Genomic DNA, 18520 nt, shown 5'->3' on the forward strand with positions numbered 1-18520 from the left:
AGTGTCTTGTGTCTGTCTGTGTATTTTTGTGTCTCAGCACACACTGACACTGTCTAAACCATGTGCATAATGAGGCTTAGTTTTAGATCAATCTGTATAAAGTGCTAAAAGGGTCAGGTGTTTCAGAGGCACACAACCTTAACCTCTATCAATGGAAACCTGTCACTGACCTCATGCATCAGCTTTTATTAAGCAATGTGCCACAACGGGGAGAAGTGTGCACAGTGTTTTAGATTGTTTCATAAACTTGTCTGTGGAAGCTCAACTTTACTCCAGAAACATGTTGTACCCCAGCGAGATCAGGGAGGGTTTAAGAACACGAGAAACCTTCATTGTGTAGAACATTATGTTACCATGTTTGACTGTAGCGTTTCAAAAGCTATAAAAGAACAAAGATACCAAAAACACCGGGTTCTGAACATGAGCACTCCCAGTAGTTCATTCTCTGCTTGTGTGTGTAAATGAAAGTACCAGTGAGTGAGTGAGCATTTAGCAGAACTCAATTCCCCATTTTTAACACCACCAGACGTGTAATTATAAAGTAATGTTGGCTTTTTTTTGTAAAGGTATTCAGACTTGAACTACTGATATTGTTTTTTCCTCACAAATCATCAAAAATAGTTTTTCATAAGACCAAATCGGCTGCTTTTAATAAAAAGAATCACCATCGGCACTGAGAACTCTGAATATGATATTCAGTTAAATTAAACTAAACTAATTATGATTATTGTTACCTTCATCAGAGTAAATGTGTTTGTGATCAATGTAGTCCTCATGAAATATGAGAAAAAATATTTTATGTCCCTTAAAACTATATACGTTTCCGTTGATGTCCTGAATCTGCATTGCAAAGATCTTAGTAAACAATGTTGGACAGTTTGTACAATTCAGAATAAAGTTAAAGTACAATATTTAGGATAACGTTGCCATCTGGTGGTGAAAAGTCGCTCTAACTTAGCAACATTCAGGAGAAACACTGTTCACCCCGGACGGAGCAAGCGTTCAATGGCAGCCATGTTAGCTCCACAGTATTACTAGAATATCATACATTTATATGATTTTACATCCAAGATGACCTGTAAGCAAATATAAACCTCTTTTTTACAACAGAGGACACATTTGTGTAGATTAGAGAATAATACAGCGTACACCAAAAATCCCTAAAGTTATATTATTTTTTATTACTTATTATTTTTTATGTGATTCAAGTAAAATTCCAATTTCACACATAATTTTGCATCTCTATCTTGAACGGACAAAAACTACAAACAATAAACGCGTCTTTGCTCTGACTTGTACTACAGTTCCCATGGTGCCTCGACAGGCTCAGCCGTATGCGCGCTGTCTTTTGCTGTCGCAATTGCTGTCATCGCAGATTTCCAAACAATGCGGCTAGGCCGACTCGGTCTGCGAAAGGCGCAGGTAGGGAGATCCAGATGATTGTACATTCAGCTGAAATGCGTTGCCGCTGCGGAACGTAAACTCGGTTTATATTTGGCTTAAAGGAGACGTAACAAAGAGCACAAAATGGTTGTGCTCCAGGCCCGGGCAAATAAGTAGGTTTACTATAGCTTTAAGAACGCGAAAACAGTGTCTGCTTCTTTAAAATTATATAGGTTTATTGCTGAATAGATAATTAAGAAAAGTTTTCAATTTATAATCAATAAATATATGTGTTTTATTTGCGACGAACCTAACGCATTCACAGAAAATGTCCCACTGTTCGATAAAGGCCGCTTGCAATCAAAACGTCTTTAAACCAGATGTGGTTCGCCTGTCGTCGACTTGCATTTAACGGTAAGCCTGCTTGACTTTAAGCGCAATTGTAACCAGGCCCGAGTGTCCTCGCGGTTATGGAACCGGCCGGTGACCGAATCGGGGATGTAAATAAAGGTGAAGAGCCGGCGCAGGACAAGGCCGCGGCTCAGACCCCGGCCACCAGTACGGCCGTCACGCCGCGCAGGGGGCTCCGAGAGCGGGCGGCGGGTGGCCGGAGGTCCGCCGTCTCTGCCTCAGACATTAACGGGGCTGCGAGCCCGCAGAACTCTGGACGGGTTTTGAGAGACAGGTCAACGAGGGCGGTACCGGCCTGGCTCAAGGACACGAAGAGCGACGAGGACGACGACGAAGGCGAACCGAGCCCGGACACCGGTGCGGCCAAGCGGAGGAAAGTTTCCAACTCCAAGCGGAAGAAAAATTCCGACTCTGCGGCTTCAGCCTCCGCTGAAGAGGGGGTCGCAGGTGACAGCCCTCAAGGCACAGAGTGAGTTTGTTGCTTTATTTCTGTCGAGCCCGTGTGTTTGTTCTGCAGCACGCCTTCAGTGGAGCTCGTCCCCTCTGCAGCTCTGCGTGGGGAGGGTGGGGTGAAACTTACCTGAGTCCACAACGTGCCCTGCATTCACCTAGTACATTTTAAATACATTGTCGTGCAGGTGATCACACAGTGTTGCCTGGAGAACATTTCAGTTTTCAGCGTTTTTCTCCTTCTTTCTGCAGCTCAGAGGACCCAAAAAAACCTGCCACAGATGCTCAAGGTAAGCAAAGAACCCATATCACTAAGTTTAAGGTCAATCTTTTGCTTCACGCAAACGCAGGGCGGTTGTGTAGGTGCAAACGAGGGGATTGTGCCTTTCGCACAACTGGTTTGTGTCCTTCTGTCGTGGCACACAGCACGTTTACTCTCGTGCTTCTGCTCCCTCTCTCCAGCTCCCAGCTCCAGACGCACCCCGGCCCAGACTCGAGCCAAGCCCCCGTCGGGCAGGACCGTCCGCGGCTCCGCCAAACCCGTGTGCAAGACGGAACCTGGAATGGAGAATCCAGCTGGTGAGCAACCTGTTGACAATGAGCTGCTTGGGTTTAGCGGGTGAACTTTTTAATAAACGTTCTGAATCATCTAGACATAATTAACCTTGTGTTGCTTGTGGCTGCTGGTTCTAGAAATTCACCAAAAACCAATGAAATGTTTGTTTTATACAGTCATTTTCCAAGCTTCTACTGATTAAGACTGACTCTTTTTTCAATCTCTCTTTGTTATACAGAAGCAGACGTAAATGATAAAGAGAAGTGTGAGATGTGAGTATCTTCTACTTAACTGTGATTTACAAAGTTAAATCTGATTGTGGATCGTACTGTGTCTGAGGAGTTTTTATTGTGTTTTGATAAGTGTTTTGCACTGTCTCAGTAAAAAGAAAGAGGAAGAAAACAAAAAGACTGCTAAAACAGTATTGGATGATGAGGACCCTCCATTTCAGGATGACCCGAAGGACCCCAACTACCAGCCACAGAATCAGAGGTACGCCCAATGTCAGGTGCTGCACTTTGCCTGACACACAGAGTAAAATTGAGTGATCTCTTGTTTCTTCATTCAGTGGTGTGGAAGAGGAAGAGGGCCTCAGCAGTGATGAAGATGTTCCATTTAGAGATGACCTAAATGATGAAAGCTATGACCCGAAGGGTGAAAGGTGCGTTTTTGTGTCTGATTTGGACCCAATTGGATTTAACAACCACATTTTTGTTAAGTAACTGGATATTTTCTTCTTAGGGAAGTTCCGAAACCAAAGCGCAGAGCTCCTCCAAGACAGAAAGAGAAGAAAGACAAGGAGAAGGCACCTAAAAAAGAGAAAGACACCACTGAGATAAAGATAGAAGGAACCGACAGCTTGGAGAGTGTGGAAGAGGAAGTAAAGCTAGAAGAAGTTGTGGAGGACCCAGATGGACCCAGAAAGTAAGCAATATTTTTAGAAGTAGAAAATCTTACATCTCTTCAACTTCACAAAACTGTACCCTTTACTCTTTTTATTGACAAACCAATGATCATTTTATAATAGCTTTATTCTAGATGTGTAATGGATGTGCATATGAAGACAGGCTTTTCATTCATAATGCAATGATTTATGTTTTTATTTTCCTTTCTCAGGAGAGGACGGCGGAAAAAAGATGACAAAACTCCACGGTTGCCAAAGAGAAGGTCTGAAGAACCTGAACAATAGCCTTGATAAGCTGAAGTTAACAATATAATGTCTTGGACCATCAGTAATTGCTTTCAGGGTTGTGCCATTACATGGACGTTTTGTTTGCTGCTCCTACACAGGAAGAAGCCTCCAGTACAATATGTGCGCTGTGAAATGGAAGGATGTGGGACTGTCTTGGCTCATCCACGTTACCTACAGGTAACTCTCTGCTATCACGTAACTTTTCACAGTAAAACTTTGTGTTGCAATATATGTGTTGCAATATATAATTATAACCTTTATACACTGGCTGTTTTTTAGCCTTCAAACCGTTTTACCCTGTTACCTGTTCTGTGTTTTCTACCCACTAGCATCATATAAAGTACCAGCATTTGCTCAAGAAGAAGTATGTTTGTCCTCATCCATCATGTGGAAGGCTTTTCCGCCTACAGAAGCAGCTGCTGCGTCATGCAAAGCACCACACAGGTACACACATACAACGCACACAATATTGTATGGACTAAATATGGAGGACACAAATATATTTGACACTTTTATTACAGATCAGAGGGATTACATCTGTGAGTTTTGTGCTCGTGCCTTTAAGAGCTCCCACAACTTGGCTGTGCATCGCATGATCCATACAGGAGAGAAACCTCTACAGTTAGTACCTCCCTTTTTACACTTTGTTTCTCTAATACTACAAACATTTGCACATTCTGACAGTTTCACTGATGAACATTTCCCCACACCTATTTTCTGAATCTACCACTAGGTGTGAGATCTGTGGCTTTACCTGTCGCCAGAAGGCGTCTCTCAATTGGCATATGAAGAAGCATGATGCTGATGCCACTTATCAGTTTTCTTGCTCCATTTGTGGCAAGAAGTTTGAAAAGAAGGATTGTGTGGTGGCCCATAAGGCCAAGAGTCACCCTGAGGTGCTAATCGCTGAGGCACTCGCAGCCAATGCTGGGGCACTCATCACAACCCCTGCCTCCTTGTTAGAGCTGCCAGGAAACCCCATGCAAGCAGAGGTTACAAACCTAGACATGAGCCAAGTAGGGCAGGAAGGCCAGATGGACCAGCTGAGCCAAGAAGGGCAAATGGGGCAGCAAGTGGCCCAGGTGTCCCAGATGGGCCATTTAACGCAGCAAGTCAGTCACCAAGTGGTTTTACTAGGACAAGACCAGAGCCTTCATACTATGCAGGTGCCAGTGACAATTGCCCTGTCCCCCATTGACCCACCTTCTCCTGCTGACAACCAGCAGCAGACTCACCTGCAGCTGCAGATGCCCGTCCAGTTTGTACAGACTGCTCAGCAGCCACAGCAGTCCCAAATTCAACAACTGACCCTCCATTCCAGCTCAGTGGTGACCCAACACCAGCTCCAGCCTCTTCAGTCCTTTTCCTCCCAAGAGCAGAACCAGGGACAGGCACAAATCCTACAAATGACTTTCCAGTCAGTCAACCAGCCCCAGACCCACATTCAGCAGATCCCTATACTAGCAAGCTCACAGCATCTTCAGACCCTACAAACAGCCACTCCAAGCCCTCCTCTCCTGTCTACAGCTCATGCCCAGTCCCAGGATCCAACCAACACAAATGGGGACACTTATATTCTAGATAGTCCGGTGCTCACTTCCTCCTCCCAGTCAGTCAACTCCCTCCAGCAGACAGAAGCTGTGAGAGAAGACGGTGTAGTCTGGGAACAGTCGGGACAAGGGGAAGTTCTGGCTGACAGCACTGAAAGACGTGTCCAGCAGGCTCCTGTGTAACACAAGAATGGTGGCGATGATAACATCATCAGTGACCTGTACTGTATGAGATGATTGAAGTAAATGTAGGATCACCAATATATTATGTACTGTTCACTCATAGTCACATTTGGTAGCTTTTTAGATGACGTGTATCAGGGAAAATATGTTTGTGTCTGTTTGTTGTTGCCTTTGTACATAACAGTCCTGTGAACTTAACTAGCCTTTTATGTGAGTATGTGTATTGATGCTGAGGTTGTGTTGCAAAGCTGTTGCTATTATGCAATAATATAGCATACCTCTTAGTAATATATAGCACATCATATGCCAGGTGTGTGGCATTGATATAGTTCCTACTTGAATGAATCAATTTAATTTATATAATACATTTAAAAATCAGAACTCGCATTAGAGAGCTATAAAAAGGCCCCGGTTTGTGTGGGGTGAGATAATTAGACAGACGCTTTTATCATTAATTGTCCAAAACTGGTAAAACATTTATTTAGCAACAGTTAAATGACAAACAGGTGAGGGTGTTTCACTGACCTGTTAATATTTTGACAGTATCATTAAACCTGTTTTGAACTATATTTCCTTAGCTATATAGGCTTAATTAAAGAAAATTATAATAATGCATATATGTTTTTGTACTATTTACTAAAATAGTATTAAAACAGTCAAAAGATTCTTTAAATAACAGCAAGCACAGTCACAAAGGTTTTAGTCACCTAATGATTTGTAATGTACTAAATCAGCAGCCCACTGGTTTGTGTTATAGGATGTGTGATAGAGAAAACACCAAAAACTGTTCATTTATATAATGTAAATAAATGTCTTAACATTTACCTGTGACTTTATTGCCTTTTAGGAACAAAACAAAACGATATTTCTATATATCTGGAGGAGCTGTGGTTCAGTGGGTGTTTTACTCCCCAGCTCCTCCTGTACACACTTCAGTGTGTGGTGGTGGTGGGGGGTGCTTACATACGTAAGCTAGAAATTGAACCTTCTATGAACAGCTCCTACATGCACACAGTGAGATTACATTTGTCACCCCACTACATGCTATTGCTTAATGACAGCACAGTCTAATAGCTCATGAAAGACCCATCAGGGCATATTTATGCGCTCTCTGTCCCTTTGCATGGCGTACTGCTTCATAGCTCGTTTGGGAGGAATCAAGGTATTGCTAAGTCCAACTCTCCTCTTCACTTGCTGCTCTTCTACTGTTGTTGATGACTGGGATCGTCCCCCGCCTGAGCCGTGTGTGTGGGACTCAGCATTTTCTGATACTGGAGCCTCATCAATCACAGGTGGATGACAGTCAGTGGGAGCGGTGGGGGTCTGAAGGTCACTGTCATGAGCAAACTTGCATTTGATCCCGAACCTGCACCTTCTGTCTTTCCTGTATGACACGCATACCCTTTTGCCTCCTATCTGGGAGGGCTTTGCCTGCATCGTGAGGGGGACGTGTTTCTGCAAGGCGTTGAGCTTCTGGTCCGCCTGAGCTTTGAATGGGTTGGTAAACACACTGCTGTCAGAGCAGGCGTGCAGACGAGGAGGAGGCAGTTTATTAGAGGTGGCGGAGCCCAGGGAGGCTGGAGTCAGAGTGAACTGGCAGGCTGTAGTTTGGGAATGTGATGGTAATGAACGCTGGTCCAGGACTGGCTCCTCTGGGTCAGATTCACTGCCGGACTCACTGGAAGCAGAACCAGACTCTAAAAGGTTGCGGGTTTTGTTGACAGCTGTCCCCTCATCACCCGACTCTTTCAGGGAACTTGAAAAGATCAGAAGCTAAATGTAAACAAGTCGTTTCACAGATTTCTTTAAAACAACCACGTTGGGATCAGGGAACCAAAGGTTCATAGGCTTTTAAACTACCACCATTTTACTTTCTCACCTGACTCCAGCGTTGGTCACCTCAGATACATCATCATCATCACCATCACTGTCAGACTCAGAGGACACACCGTAGCCAACCAGAGAGTTCATGTCTTTTAGCTGAAGCTAGGCTAGTTAGCCTCTTAGCTCGTGATCAGTATTTAAACGCAATAATGCTATCCGTAAATTATTATAATTAAATTAGACTAAATTCAAAATAACTGTCGAGGTTATTCAAGTAATACCACCGAGAATAGTAAAGCATTAATTAATAAATACAACCAGTTTGGTTTTCATTGATATTTCCTGTTGACGTTTATCCACAGCTCCTTGTCGACTCTCGGCAGCCCACACTGACACCTAAAGGACCGGTGGAGTACTGCAATTAATATTCGCTCTATCTTTAACTATGGACAACACACGTTTCCAAACCTTCACATGGCACACCCAATGATTTTCAGAAATGTGTTTCTTACACAACTTATTTATACAAGTCAACTCTTTCACTGGGTTTTTTATTCAGTTTAAGCTGGAAGTTAGAATAATGCAGTGTGAACATACAGTAATGTTTAGTCTATTTAATAAGTACCCATCTTTACAACAACTCGTTCTTAATGCGGTACTGATAAAAAAAGATGCGTTACTGCAATTTATATTAAATAGCCTCGGTTAATATTTATCCGATTGTTTGATGTTGCTTTTATTTTGTGTCTTAAGTCAAATCACACATTCTTAATTGCTCTGTTTATTGTAACAAAATCCACATTTGTCCAGAAAGATCACTCACTAGTGTACGGTATAAATCATAGCCTAGACTATTTGAAGCAGCTGAATTCTTTTCTGTGCCATGTGTCACTTCCTGGCAGAGTAAGAGGAACAAATTAACGTCATTAGTTACACTTGTTTTGTCTCCTGCTGAAACAACCAAAATGTCAGTCACGGAGAAAGGTCTTTAATTCGTTCATTTTATTTCCATTATTACCACTGTTATTATCCCTCAAATCAAATTGCTATATTCTTTTATTTGTAGGGATGGTGATGTTTACAACAGTTTAGCAAAAGCCTTATAATTAGAGTACAAATGTTCCGCATTGGAAATATAATTTAAACCCTTAAAATAATAATCCCGATTTAGCAGCATAAAATCTGTGAATAACTTTGTATTCTGATCATTTTATCGGTATGCATCATGTGTAGCCAACTAGTTTGATCAAGTACAATTTACAGAACTCAACATCACACAGCCGTGCGGTAAAGTGACCAAAACAAATACCGAAGGCACAACAGGTGAAACAGCTGTTTGCTCGTGTTATTTATTCTAACGAGGCACCGTTTGCCGTGCACCGCTTAAATTTAGCTCGCCTGGGCTTTGTCACTACCAGTAAATCAGATAAGCGCACGCTCATAAATAAGTGAATGAGCTCCCTCCTCCTGCGCTCCTCCCTCCGCGCCAGCGCGTCCATGCAATTCCTGGTGCCTGGCATCAGGTTCCCCCGGAGGAAGAGCGGAGAGTTGGCCGCGGCTCGGTGGCGTCACGGACAGTAAGTAGACAGAAACTTACTGGCACTTCACAGAACGGACGTGATCGGGTTCGAATGAACGCAGCGCGACTGGGTTTCAGGGAAGGGGGAGGGCAGTGGAGTGAGTGAACCGATCAGGAATCCGGAGCTTGGATGAGGCCGGCGCTATTAGAACCCAGGGCTCGCTCCACTGTACGCTTACTGTCTCCCTTCCTATTAGGAGCCCGAGGTCCAATGGCACACAAGCCGACTAGCCGGAGCGCAGGCTCGGATCGGAGCCGGACCACGCCAGGGCGGGCTGCTGCAGTGGCCCAGCTGCTGCACCACGAGTGCTCCGTCTTACTGGAACTTTATGTGAGTAGTGGAACTTATTTCTCGTTTCCACTGGCAACAACCTGCCACCAGAACACGGCGTGAGCTCATGTTAGTGTGTGAAGGCGTGAGGGAGACAGAGAACTAGGCCATGGTAAATGGAAAATTAATAGATTGTAGTGTGTGTGCGTGTGTGTGTGTGTGTGTGGGTGTGTGGGAGAGGAGAGAGCGAGCAAGAAAGAATTAACTTATGTGTGCAACACCCAGATAAGAGGCAGAGAAAGGATGTGAGTGTGTGTGCGTGCACAGCAGGGGGTAGGAATGCAGAGTAGTGTGTGCTTGTGTGTGTGTGTGTGTGTGTGTGGGGGGGGGGGGGGGGACTCGGTTGGAATGACAAGAGGAGGGCATTTTCCTGGCACAAGCTCGTTGCTGCATGAGCACGAAGCCTCCATCTCTTTGCTTCAAGGTGTGAGAGCTGCTGATTAATAAATCGTCTTGGTTTGCTGCCATGTTTCATGTGAATCCAGGGAGCGGCTCGGCCTACAGCTTCCTTCACTTTGGACCCTTTCTCCACTAACCTTCATGTACTGTACTTGCATGTATTCCTGACATAGTTTTGTGTGCACGCTTATTAGATTGTGGGTGTAGTTTTGGCTCTAGCTGAGGCCCTTGAGCTCCACAGGAGATCTATTGAACTCAGTATAAAATGTCTCAGTCTTTCATGCAGGAATTTATACATTTGTTTCTCGTCTCAAGTGTTTATTTAGCTCAATAAATCTCATGCAGACTGAGAATTATTTAGCTGAGGTATTATTTTTCCATGCAGGCTGTGACTATTCATCAGATTAGAAAACATTCGTCTCAACCTTTAGATGGCTCCTAAATCGCGTTTAAAGCTTTTCCGTGTCATCATAATTCACAGTGATCCATGAAATATTGTTTCTGGATCCATTATTACTTCCTGCGGTGCCAGTAACTGCCTAAATCATTTCCATTGCAGTGTGAGCTCTGTCTAGTAACCTTCTCCCTGACTATGTAGAGCCTGCAGGTCACATGCAGTCGCTCTGTTAGTTTTTTTTACTAATTCCATGCAGGTTTCAACACCACAAGTAGCCTCTGGAACTCAGTGCTCACACAAGTGCTAGTGATCTGAACATCCTGTTTACAGTAGATGAGCTCAGAGAGTTCAGGTGTTGGTCAAAGTTCTTTATTTTTAATGATAAGCATATAAGGACCTATCTGTGTCTAATGGTTTAATGAGGCTGTTCCAAAATGTCTATAATTATATTTGATGATGAAAAGGTTTTGCCTTTACTTTCATACAGTAAAGAATTTGTCCCTCTGGCAAACTGGAGGAAATTCCTGTCCTGTTGGTGGAGATTTCTTGTTTCCTCATTGACTTTCAGTTCTGTTCCAAACTCTATGACATCAGTGTGGCTTCCGAATAGAAAACATGATTTTATTCTCCATGTATTCACTCCACCTCAGCCTCATTTTCACCACAGATGCTGACACAAATTTCACCTCTGTTTGTTTACCGTCTTCGTCTCCCAAGAGAAAGAAGGAGAGTTTTACCAAAGACCTGACAGTGGCCGACGGTCACCTGGTTTCCGTCCCTCCCCAGTCCTCCCAGCTGGATGACAGGGACAAGCTCTGGCGCCTCCACTCGGCGCTGCTGCAGTGTCGCAGTTTGCTGGAGAGGGCCGCAGCCAGGGAGGAAGAGGAGTTCGGTAGTGGGAAGAAGGGCGAGTATGAGACCCAGAGGAACACGGTTAAGGACCGACTCTCGTATCTCATAGATAGCACTGGAGAACTCCTCAGAGCTGCAGATGGCAAAACAGTCTCTACTCCTGACTTGGGTGTGGAGGTGGGTGCTGATGACGTCATCACTGGTCTTACTGTGATTGTCAAAGAGCTGACTGGGATTCATCTCCCCTTTCTTGCCTGCAGGTAAAAAGTCTGTTTGAACTCAAGCTTTGGGTTTACCGGGTCTTCCACGAGGTGGAGTACTGGGCCAAGACGGCCAGCACCACCCTGCAGGAGCTGTCTGTGTCTGCAACAGAAGCAAAGCCACGGGCAAGGATCCCGCGAACCAGGAGCGCTAGAAGCGCTCGGAGGTGAAGTGTGCAGAAAAATAATGAGAAGTCAGAGAGAGAGAGGCTGGTCTTGATTGATTGATTGATTGATTGATTGATTGATTGATTGATTGATTGATTGATTGATTGATTTCTTTCTTTCTTTCTTTCTTTCTTTCTTTCTTTCTTTCTTTCTTTCTTTCTTTCTTTCTTTCTTTCTTTCTTTCTTTCTTTCTTTCTTTCTTTCTTTCTTTCTTATTCTTCCCTTTCAGTATAACATCTATAAAAAAACATACCAATATGAAGACATTCTGTCTCTGCTAACACCTACAATCATACTCGCTCCCTCATGAATTCATTATATTTTTGATACGGCTGAAGTTATTTTTAAGATATATGCACTGCCAGGATCCCCTGCAGCCAAGGGGAACGTTCAGATGAAAATGAGAACATTTGAATTCACGCCATCACTGAACTGTAGTTCTGACTTGTGATGTGTTGAATGCTGTAGCTATAAATCATTCCAAGCACATTATTACCAGGGGATGTTGTGTATGTTAGGAATAAATATATGTGAAACATCCCCCTCTAGGGTTTAAAAAGTGCTATTACATGTATAAATTAATTTCTTTCTTTATTAATTGTATTTTTTCGTAATGTTTTTGGGCACTTTTTTAGTACCGTAAATCATGTACAACCATGTCTGAAAGTTTGACTGAGATGCAACATCAATAATAATCTAGTCCAGATACAAGTCTAGTGGAAATATCATGTGCATAGAAAAGGTGTGTCTTTAGATTTTAAGTGGATTTAAGTGGATACGTTTATTATTTATTATATTATATTTATTATATTATTATTATTATTATTATTATTATTTAAGATGTAGGCTCACTGTGAGTCTTGACCCTGTTTGATATTTGAGCTCTGGAGAGTTACTGAATGAAAACGTGCTATTTAGTCATGTGATTATTAACTTTTAGACATATTTGACTATTGATAAAATAGCTTACTTTCTATACAAATGTTACTTTTTCTATACAACTGTTGTTGTGCTATGAGCTGTGCTAAATACTGAATGTAAATAACCATCCTATGCTGTTGTTGAGTTTGGATGTGTTTTCTCTAGTCTACTCCTCTTTATATCATCCTCTGTACTGTTATTTATTGTTATTCTAAGTGGTTTTCTGGCTCAGAGCTGGTTCATTTGCAGGTACTTGGCTTCAGTTTAAGAACAGCAAATTGGAACCTCCAAAAAACTTCATTTATTGGTGGAGATGATGTATGTTCTATTTACACATTAAATAAATAAAAAAAAATATATAATAATAAAATATGTCCTTTGAATAAAACACAAGCCTGGAAGTCCAGATTATTATTTGTTATTCTAATTTCATTAACACAACTTAATAAAAGGTTATTAAATCTTTTTAATTTATTTTCCAATTGTTTCATTTTTTACTCCGCATTTATTCCTGTCCTTGAAATGTAGCTTCATTTTTTTGTTCTCTGGCCTTTAATTTGACCTGAGACGGAGTTATCTCACTGGTTGGAGTGAACAGACTGTCTTTGGATTTTGACTTTACTCATATGTACCTGACCTCCTACTTTGTTGTTTTCGGTTGAGCAGAGTGTTTGTCACCTTGTCAACTTTACATTGATAAACTGTCAGCAAGCAAACATGTTTTACAACCTGGGAAAAATGAATTTTTGGCACTCCTCGAAAAACAAAAAATGACTTAAAGAAGCCATTTATCATCAGCATTATTTGTCACTTTACTTTTCAGCTCTGAGGTGTTGCAGGTTTGTGTAGCATATTGTGCATTGAGGTGAGACAGGCACTGCAACATGCTGCTAAACACGTCTCTGGCTTCAGCGTCAGACCAACATCCACCTGTTTGCTGACGCTTTTCTACTGACCTGAACTTAATCTTTGTTCCTGATCTAATGATTGGTGTAAACACTGGTCTCAGAGCTGCTATACTGTACGTACGGACACTGCAAGCTTGGATTTTTTCCTTTACTGATTTTATTTTTAATAAAAAAATTAATTTGAACACACATTTTTGACATTGTACATGGGTTTAAAACAGTTTCAGTGTAGACTGGCATTATATCACTGTCCTGATTTATAACTGGAAAAGCATTTGTTGGGTTTTCTTCATTGGATTCAAACCTTCCTTTGTTAAGTGCCTCAACGTTTGTTGGCGCTGTATACATATAATTTATTTGGACTGAATGACACATTGGCTTCAGTGTCAGTTTGCCCACTGGGATTTATGTATTTAATAGGGAAAACTTACAACAATGTTATAAAACAATGATTATAAAACTTTGTTTAAAGTAATATACAACTCTATGTTTTCTTTATCAAACTTTGCAGTGATGTAAAACCTTGTTTATTCTTAATTTCCATATATGTTGAAATAAATAGACTGATTCAAAATGTTCTTTTTGTGCATGGGGATGTTTTATTGGATTGTGTGTCTGTGTGTGTGTTAGTGTTTTTTTGTAAGTACAGACAGGATGTGTGTTTAAAAGGGTGTGTGTACAGTATCTGTGCACGCATTTGTGTTAACATACATGTGCATGTGTGTGTGCATCTTTTCGTTTGTATGTGTGGTTGTTAGGGAAGGAGTGGCAGCCAGGATGCCTGTGGAAGAGGGGGGAGGTGTGTGTGTGTGCGTGTGTGTGCGTGTGTGTGTGTTACAGGGAGAGGGAGAAAGAGACTGAGAGAGAAAATGGGTGTGTGTTTCTCAGTGTGTGCTTGTGCGCATGTGTCTGTCTGCTTGCGCACTTGTGTGTATGTGGGTAAATGTGTGACTGAGAGACAGAGATGAAAAAAGAGAAGGGGAGAGAGGGCAGGAAAGAGAGAGAATGTGTATGTGTGAGAGAGACGGAGAGGGAGGGGAGAGACAGAATGTGTGTGTGTGTGTGTGTGTGTGTGTGTGTGTGTGTGTGTGTGTGTGTGTGTGTGTGTGTGTGTGCGTGTGTGTGTGCGTGTGTGTGTATGTGTGTGTGTGTGTGTGTGTGTCTGTGTGTGTGTGTGTGTTGCTGTGAAAAGGGGGGTTGTGTATGCATTTGTGTGTGTGTGTGTGTGTGTGAAAGAGAGAGCGAGAGAGAGAGAGAGAGAGAGAGAGAGAGAGAGAAAGTGAGCGAGTGAATGAGTGAAAGAGTGAAAGGGAGAGGACGTGAGTGTGTGTGTGTGTGTGTGTGTGTGTGTGTGTCTGTGTGTGTGTGTGAGAGAGAGAGAGAGAGAGAGAGACAGACAGAGAGACAGAGCGGGTGGGGGAGGGGTGCGTGAGGAAGATGTGCACGTGAGCGTGTGCGCGTGCCTGCGTAGGAGGGAATGTGCGTGCACTTGTGTGACTTTGTGTGTGTATGCTGGTGTGTAAAGTGTGTGTGTGTGTGTGTGTGTGTCTCTAACAGAGAAAGAGGGGGAGGGAGGGAAAGTGGTGTGTGTGTGTGTGTGTGTGTGTGTGTGTGTGTGTGTGTGTGTGTGTGCGTGTGTGTGTGTGTGTGTGTGTGTGTGTGGGTGTGTGTGTGTGTGTGTGTGTGTGTGTGTGTCTTTGTGTGTGTGTGTGTGTGTGTGTGTGTGTGAGCAGGGGAGAGCTAGGAGCAAGCTCTGCAAATGGTGTGTGTTTCGGTGTGTGTATGTGACACAGACAGTGTGTGTTACAGCAGCACAATATGTGCCTGTGCTGAATGAAAGGGAAATGAATGCAGCGTGTGTGTGTGTGTGTGTGTGTGTGTGTGTGTGTGTGTGTGTGTGTGTGTGTGTGTGTGTGTGTGTGTGTGTGTGTGTGTGTGTTGTGGAAAAGGGTGTGTGTTCTTTATTGGAACTTGTGCGTGCGTGCGTGCGTGCATGTGTGTGTGTGTGTGTGTGTAGTTTGTGCAGACTGTATAATTGTGTGTGTTGCTGTACACGTGCACAGCTTGCATGTCTATGTGAATTGTGTAGCTCTGCCAGTGAGTGTGTACGGGTGTGTATGCATTTGCATCTTTTTGTGTACGTGAACACACACACCCATATTGGGGGTATTGGTGTGGGTGATGAAGGGCTCATGATAGTGTGCTCATGCAAACAGAGCAGAATTACAATTAAACCCAACTCATTCACCAGCTCCCACATCTCCATACATTTTCTCTCACATCCTTCTTCGTCCGTCTTATCTTAGCTGAGCATCGTCTCTCAGCTTCCTGGGGACTGCTACATGTTCCTCATCAGGAACTGCACTTTACTATTTTGTCAAGTAGCTTGTCTCATTTCCATTTTACTGACTGAACATTTTATATCCTCTGAGAAATGTGTAGCAAACAACAGGGGTTGACGGTGGTTCAGCCAAAGGCCAGGCTTACAGCACTGAGGTGCACGATGCAGTTGCTCGGGTATTTTTGTTTCTAATGTGTTCAAAATAAAACATTGTTTGTAATAAGGGCCCAGACAGCAGCAGACATTGCAGACAGTCAGGCACTAAAATAGACATATGCAAACGCATTGGTTGTTGCTGGTTGATTGTGTATATAATGAAAATAACAAAATGATGAAAAGTCAGAAAAATATGCAGTCATGACCTCATGGTCCACGAAAACTCCACGTGTCTTGAAGAATGGTAGGAATCAGAGCGGGAGAGGGACACGCACCGATTTCCCTTACGGCAACATGCAACTTTTCACCGGTTTGAAATTAAAACAAGTGTGCTTTTGGTTTTTAATGGTGAATTTGTTTGCGTCACACATTTTAACTATACAATTTTATCACCTGCCAAAACCCTGTCATTTGTTCACGCTGATCGCCAGTAAAAGGTGACGTGTTATGACGTGCTAGTAGCAGTGAGCGTGTGCCGTAGCATGTAGCACTGTGTTCTGTCTATTATGACCCCGAAACAGGCGATTGACGTCAGAATCATTTTATTCCATTTGCAATCGCAAACAAAACAACTACAAAGTAACTACATGTCAGATTTTAGGTCTACAAAAGTGGAAGTAAGGTCTCAGCTGTCATTGCAGATGTAAAACAGATGAAATTTTCAATTATGTTATTAGTATTGTCATGCAAATAGTACAAATGCCAGACCTAATTTGAATGTTACAGCTTTGTAATGCTGGTTAGTCAGAAGTGATCATAACATTAAGTTTGCACAAGAGGGGAAGAGATTATTAATCAAACTATTTTGACCTACTCTGTGTGGGATGGATGGATTAGAAACCCTTTCATTGTTACTCTAGTTAATGTGTTTTAGACATCATGTATAGTCCAGGTGTTTTGACAAATTGCTGACTAAGTTGAAAAGCCGATGTGAATAGAATTTAATACTGACTAATATTGGTTTAGCTAATAAGGCTGAGTTCAGGTCCTGTTGTTTACACTATTTGGTTCTGTCAAATGTGTCTTGGGGAGCACAAATGCAGGTTGTTAAAATATTTAGATAGGGTAATGAGCAATAAATCTTTGTACAGGCTGATGTAAATGTTAGAGGGCTGTGGCCTGAAATCTGACTGACCAGTCATGATGTTCGGGGCCCAGCAATGGGTGTGTGTGTGTGGGGGGCAGACAAACTACGGCAGACAATGTGCAAAGTTTAGTAGCATTAGCAAACGATTTAGATTAAACAAGCAGGTTTGATGAAACGGCAGCCATTCAGAAAACAGGAAGAGGAGTTAGCTATTGGATCTAGCTCCCGTTCATGTGTTTTAAATGGCTGTAAAAGACAAAAAAAAAGAGTAAAATGAGGGGGGATAGCAAGACAGCTGAAAATAATGAGTTCATAAATGTTATTAACTATTAAACATAAAAACAAATAGCCAAAAGCTGCAAATGTAGCAAAAAATAATAATGCATTATTCAATGTTTTGAGGCAATTAACCCTGTAAAAGTTAGAACTGTTATTACTATATATTATGACTATTATGGATACAAGCAGCTACAAACAGTATTTTTGTCTTTATCTAAAGGCATTAAACTTTAATTGTCATCTTATGTTTAACACTCTTAAAGATAAAGACAGAGAACCGCGTAAATAATGGATGTAATTGGTGAAACACGTCGGTCTATTGACATACACAGCTCGCACGCTCGTTTTCTTAAGGGGTTGTGTTAACCTGTTGATAAAATAACAACGTGTGAGTGCGGGCGTGTAGACAGTAGCAGGGTAAACGTTTACCTAAATATTTTGTTTCTTTTATCATTTGAGGGACGAACGTTAAACTGAAGGTAATACTACATTATATCAATCATTTTGCCTCTCATTATTGGCCTAATCACTCTTCGAGAAATTGGATGGGCTTCTTTTTTCATGTGCTCGGTGGGCGCGTCCATTCCTCCGCAGAGGGGGGACGGTCCTTCCCGCATTCAGTAGAAGCGATCCGACGGTTCGCGTCTTTCTCCAACCGTGGCGCCATTTAAACAGCAGTCGTTGTTTTTTACATATTCGTCGACTTTCGTGCGAGTCGAGGTGATCGTTACGGGCCGCTGTGCCGCGGCAGCGCGCCGCGCACCCCTCCGCCGCTCTGCGGTGGCGGCGCCTGGAATAACCTTGGTTTGAGCCAGGCGAGCGGCCGGAGAGACGAGCGAGAGGCTGAACGGTGCGGCGGCAACTGGCGGCGTGAACATGGCGGAGACCGTACGCTCGCTCTTCGACTACCGGGACCCACACAGCCTGGACAGCGATGGAGAAGGCGTCAAAGCGACGGCGCCACTGCGGGGGTGAGGGCGGTTAATCAGCCATAACGTACTGTAGACAACAGTTTGGTAGCGGAGCTTTCCTCTGCAGTGACAGGCGGACTAGTGGGTGTGTGCGCGCATGTAGGGTGTTGTTGATGTACCTAAAGTTGTAAAACATGCCTTTTTCGTAAAGTTCGTCTGTGAGAAATGTCAAACGGAGGGACGGTTTGCGATAAAGTGGCTTGTTTGTGTCACGGCGGCTTGTTTTGTACAGCATTCGGTGCCCTTTTTTTAAAGCGGGTCTTAGGAGGTGTGCGCGCGTGAGTGGGATTCGTATGTGCGCGCGCTTGTGTGTCAGACAACA

General features: G+C 43.0%; 4 protein-coding genes across 8 annotated transcripts in view; 3 read left to right on the plus strand and 1 right to left on the minus strand.

The window, feature by feature from the left end:
• Positions 1-1327: 1327 nt before the first annotated feature.
• On the plus strand, positions 1328-6549 carry zfp91 (ZFP91 zinc finger protein, atypical E3 ubiquitin ligase). 3 transcript variants are annotated; one of them, XM_029156655.3, is made up of 13 exons: positions 1328-1422; positions 1819-2263; positions 2497-2534; positions 2707-2823; positions 3039-3072; positions 3164-3292; positions 3369-3461; positions 3542-3724; positions 3917-3967; positions 4091-4169; positions 4322-4436; positions 4514-4613; positions 4726-6549. In XM_029156655.3, the coding sequence occupies exons 2-13, from the start codon at positions 1854-1856 to the stop codon at positions 5723-5725; spliced, it is 2349 nt and encodes a 782-aa protein (XP_029012488.1). In that variant the 5' UTR covers positions 1328-1422; positions 1819-1853; the 3' UTR covers positions 5726-6549. The 3 variants fall into 3 exon arrangements, with proteins under 3 accessions (XP_029012488.1, XP_029012495.1, XP_040927545.1); XM_041071611.2 differs by lacking the exon at positions 1328-1422 and adding an exon at positions 1456-1556; XM_029156662.3 differs by lacking the exon at positions 1328-1422 and having other exon boundaries at positions 1452-2263; positions 3182-3292.
• si:ch211-113e8.11 (uncharacterized) lies at positions 6513-7934 on the minus strand. The gene is made up of 2 exons (XM_029156674.3): positions 7605-7934; positions 6513-7481 (listed from the first exon to the last, which is right to left on the minus strand). The coding sequence occupies exons 1-2, from the start codon at positions 7694-7696 to the stop codon at positions 6815-6817; spliced, it is 759 nt and encodes a 252-aa protein (XP_029012507.1). The 5' UTR covers positions 7697-7934; the 3' UTR covers positions 6513-6814.
• Positions 7935-9004: 1070 nt separating this feature from the next.
• On the plus strand, positions 9005-13942 carry cntf (ciliary neurotrophic factor). Of its 2 annotated transcripts, XM_029162101.2 has the most exons (4): positions 9005-9126; positions 9326-9459; positions 10973-11284; positions 11368-13942. In XM_029162101.2, the coding sequence occupies exons 2-4, from the start codon at positions 9340-9342 to the stop codon at positions 11536-11538; spliced, it is 603 nt and encodes a 200-aa protein (XP_029017934.1). In that variant the 5' UTR covers positions 9005-9126; positions 9326-9339; the 3' UTR covers positions 11539-13942. The 2 variants fall into 2 exon arrangements, with proteins under 2 accessions (XP_029017934.1, XP_055367082.1); XM_055511107.1 differs by lacking the exon at positions 9005-9126 and having other exon boundaries at positions 9143-9459.
• A 3910-nt stretch (positions 13943-17852) lies between these two features.
• si:dkey-117m1.4 (serine/arginine repetitive matrix protein 1) overlaps positions 17853-18520 on the plus strand; it is a 14915-nt gene continuing 14247 nt past the window's right edge. For both annotated transcript variants that reach the window (XM_029153054.3, XM_029153062.3), the window contains exon 1: positions 17853-18198. In XM_029153054.3, the coding sequence (XP_029008887.1) occupies positions 18104-18198 (95 nt within the window). In that variant the 5' untranslated portion in view covers positions 17853-18103. The remainder of the gene's footprint in view (positions 18199-18520) is intronic.

This window comes from Betta splendens, chromosome 1, assembly GCF_900634795.4.
Source record: "Betta splendens chromosome 1, fBetSpl5.4, whole genome shotgun sequence".
Lineage (NCBI taxonomy): Eukaryota > Metazoa > Chordata > Actinopteri > Anabantiformes > Osphronemidae > Betta > Betta splendens.

Excerpts from the sequence above, each read along its gene's own strand:
- zfp91 (XM_029156655.3), top strand. The coding sequence starts at position 1,854 with ATGGAACCGGCCGGTGACCGAATCGGGGATGTAAATAAAGGTGAAGAG. Across the intron at positions 2,264-2,496 it reads GACAGCCCTCAAGGCACAGA|CTCAGAGGACCCAAAAAAAC; the intron begins GTGAGTTTGTTG and ends TTCTTTCTGCAG. Across the intron at positions 2,824-3,038 it reads TGGAATGGAGAATCCAGCTG|AAGCAGACGTAAATGATAAA; the intron begins GTGAGCAACCTG and ends TTTGTTATACAG.
- cntf (XM_055511107.1), top strand. The coding sequence starts at position 9,259 with ATGAGGCCGGCGCTATTAGAACCCAGGGCTCGCTCCACTGTACGCTTA. Across the intron at positions 9,460-10,972 it reads CCGTCTTACTGGAACTTTAT|AGAAAGAAGGAGAGTTTTAC; the intron begins GTGAGTAGTGGA and ends TCGTCTCCCAAG. Across the intron at positions 11,285-11,367 it reads CTCCTGACTTGGGTGTGGAG|GTAAAAAGTCTGTTTGAACT; the intron begins GTGGGTGCTGAT and ends TCTTGCCTGCAG.
- si:ch211-113e8.11 (XM_029156674.3), bottom strand. The coding sequence starts at position 7,696 with ATGAACTCTCTGGTTGGCTACGGTGTGTCCTCTGAGTCTGACAGTGAT. Across the intron at positions 7,482-7,604 it reads GTGACCAACGCTGGAGTCAG|TTCCCTGAAAGAGTCGGGTG; the intron begins GTGAGAAAGTAA and ends GATCTTTTCAAG.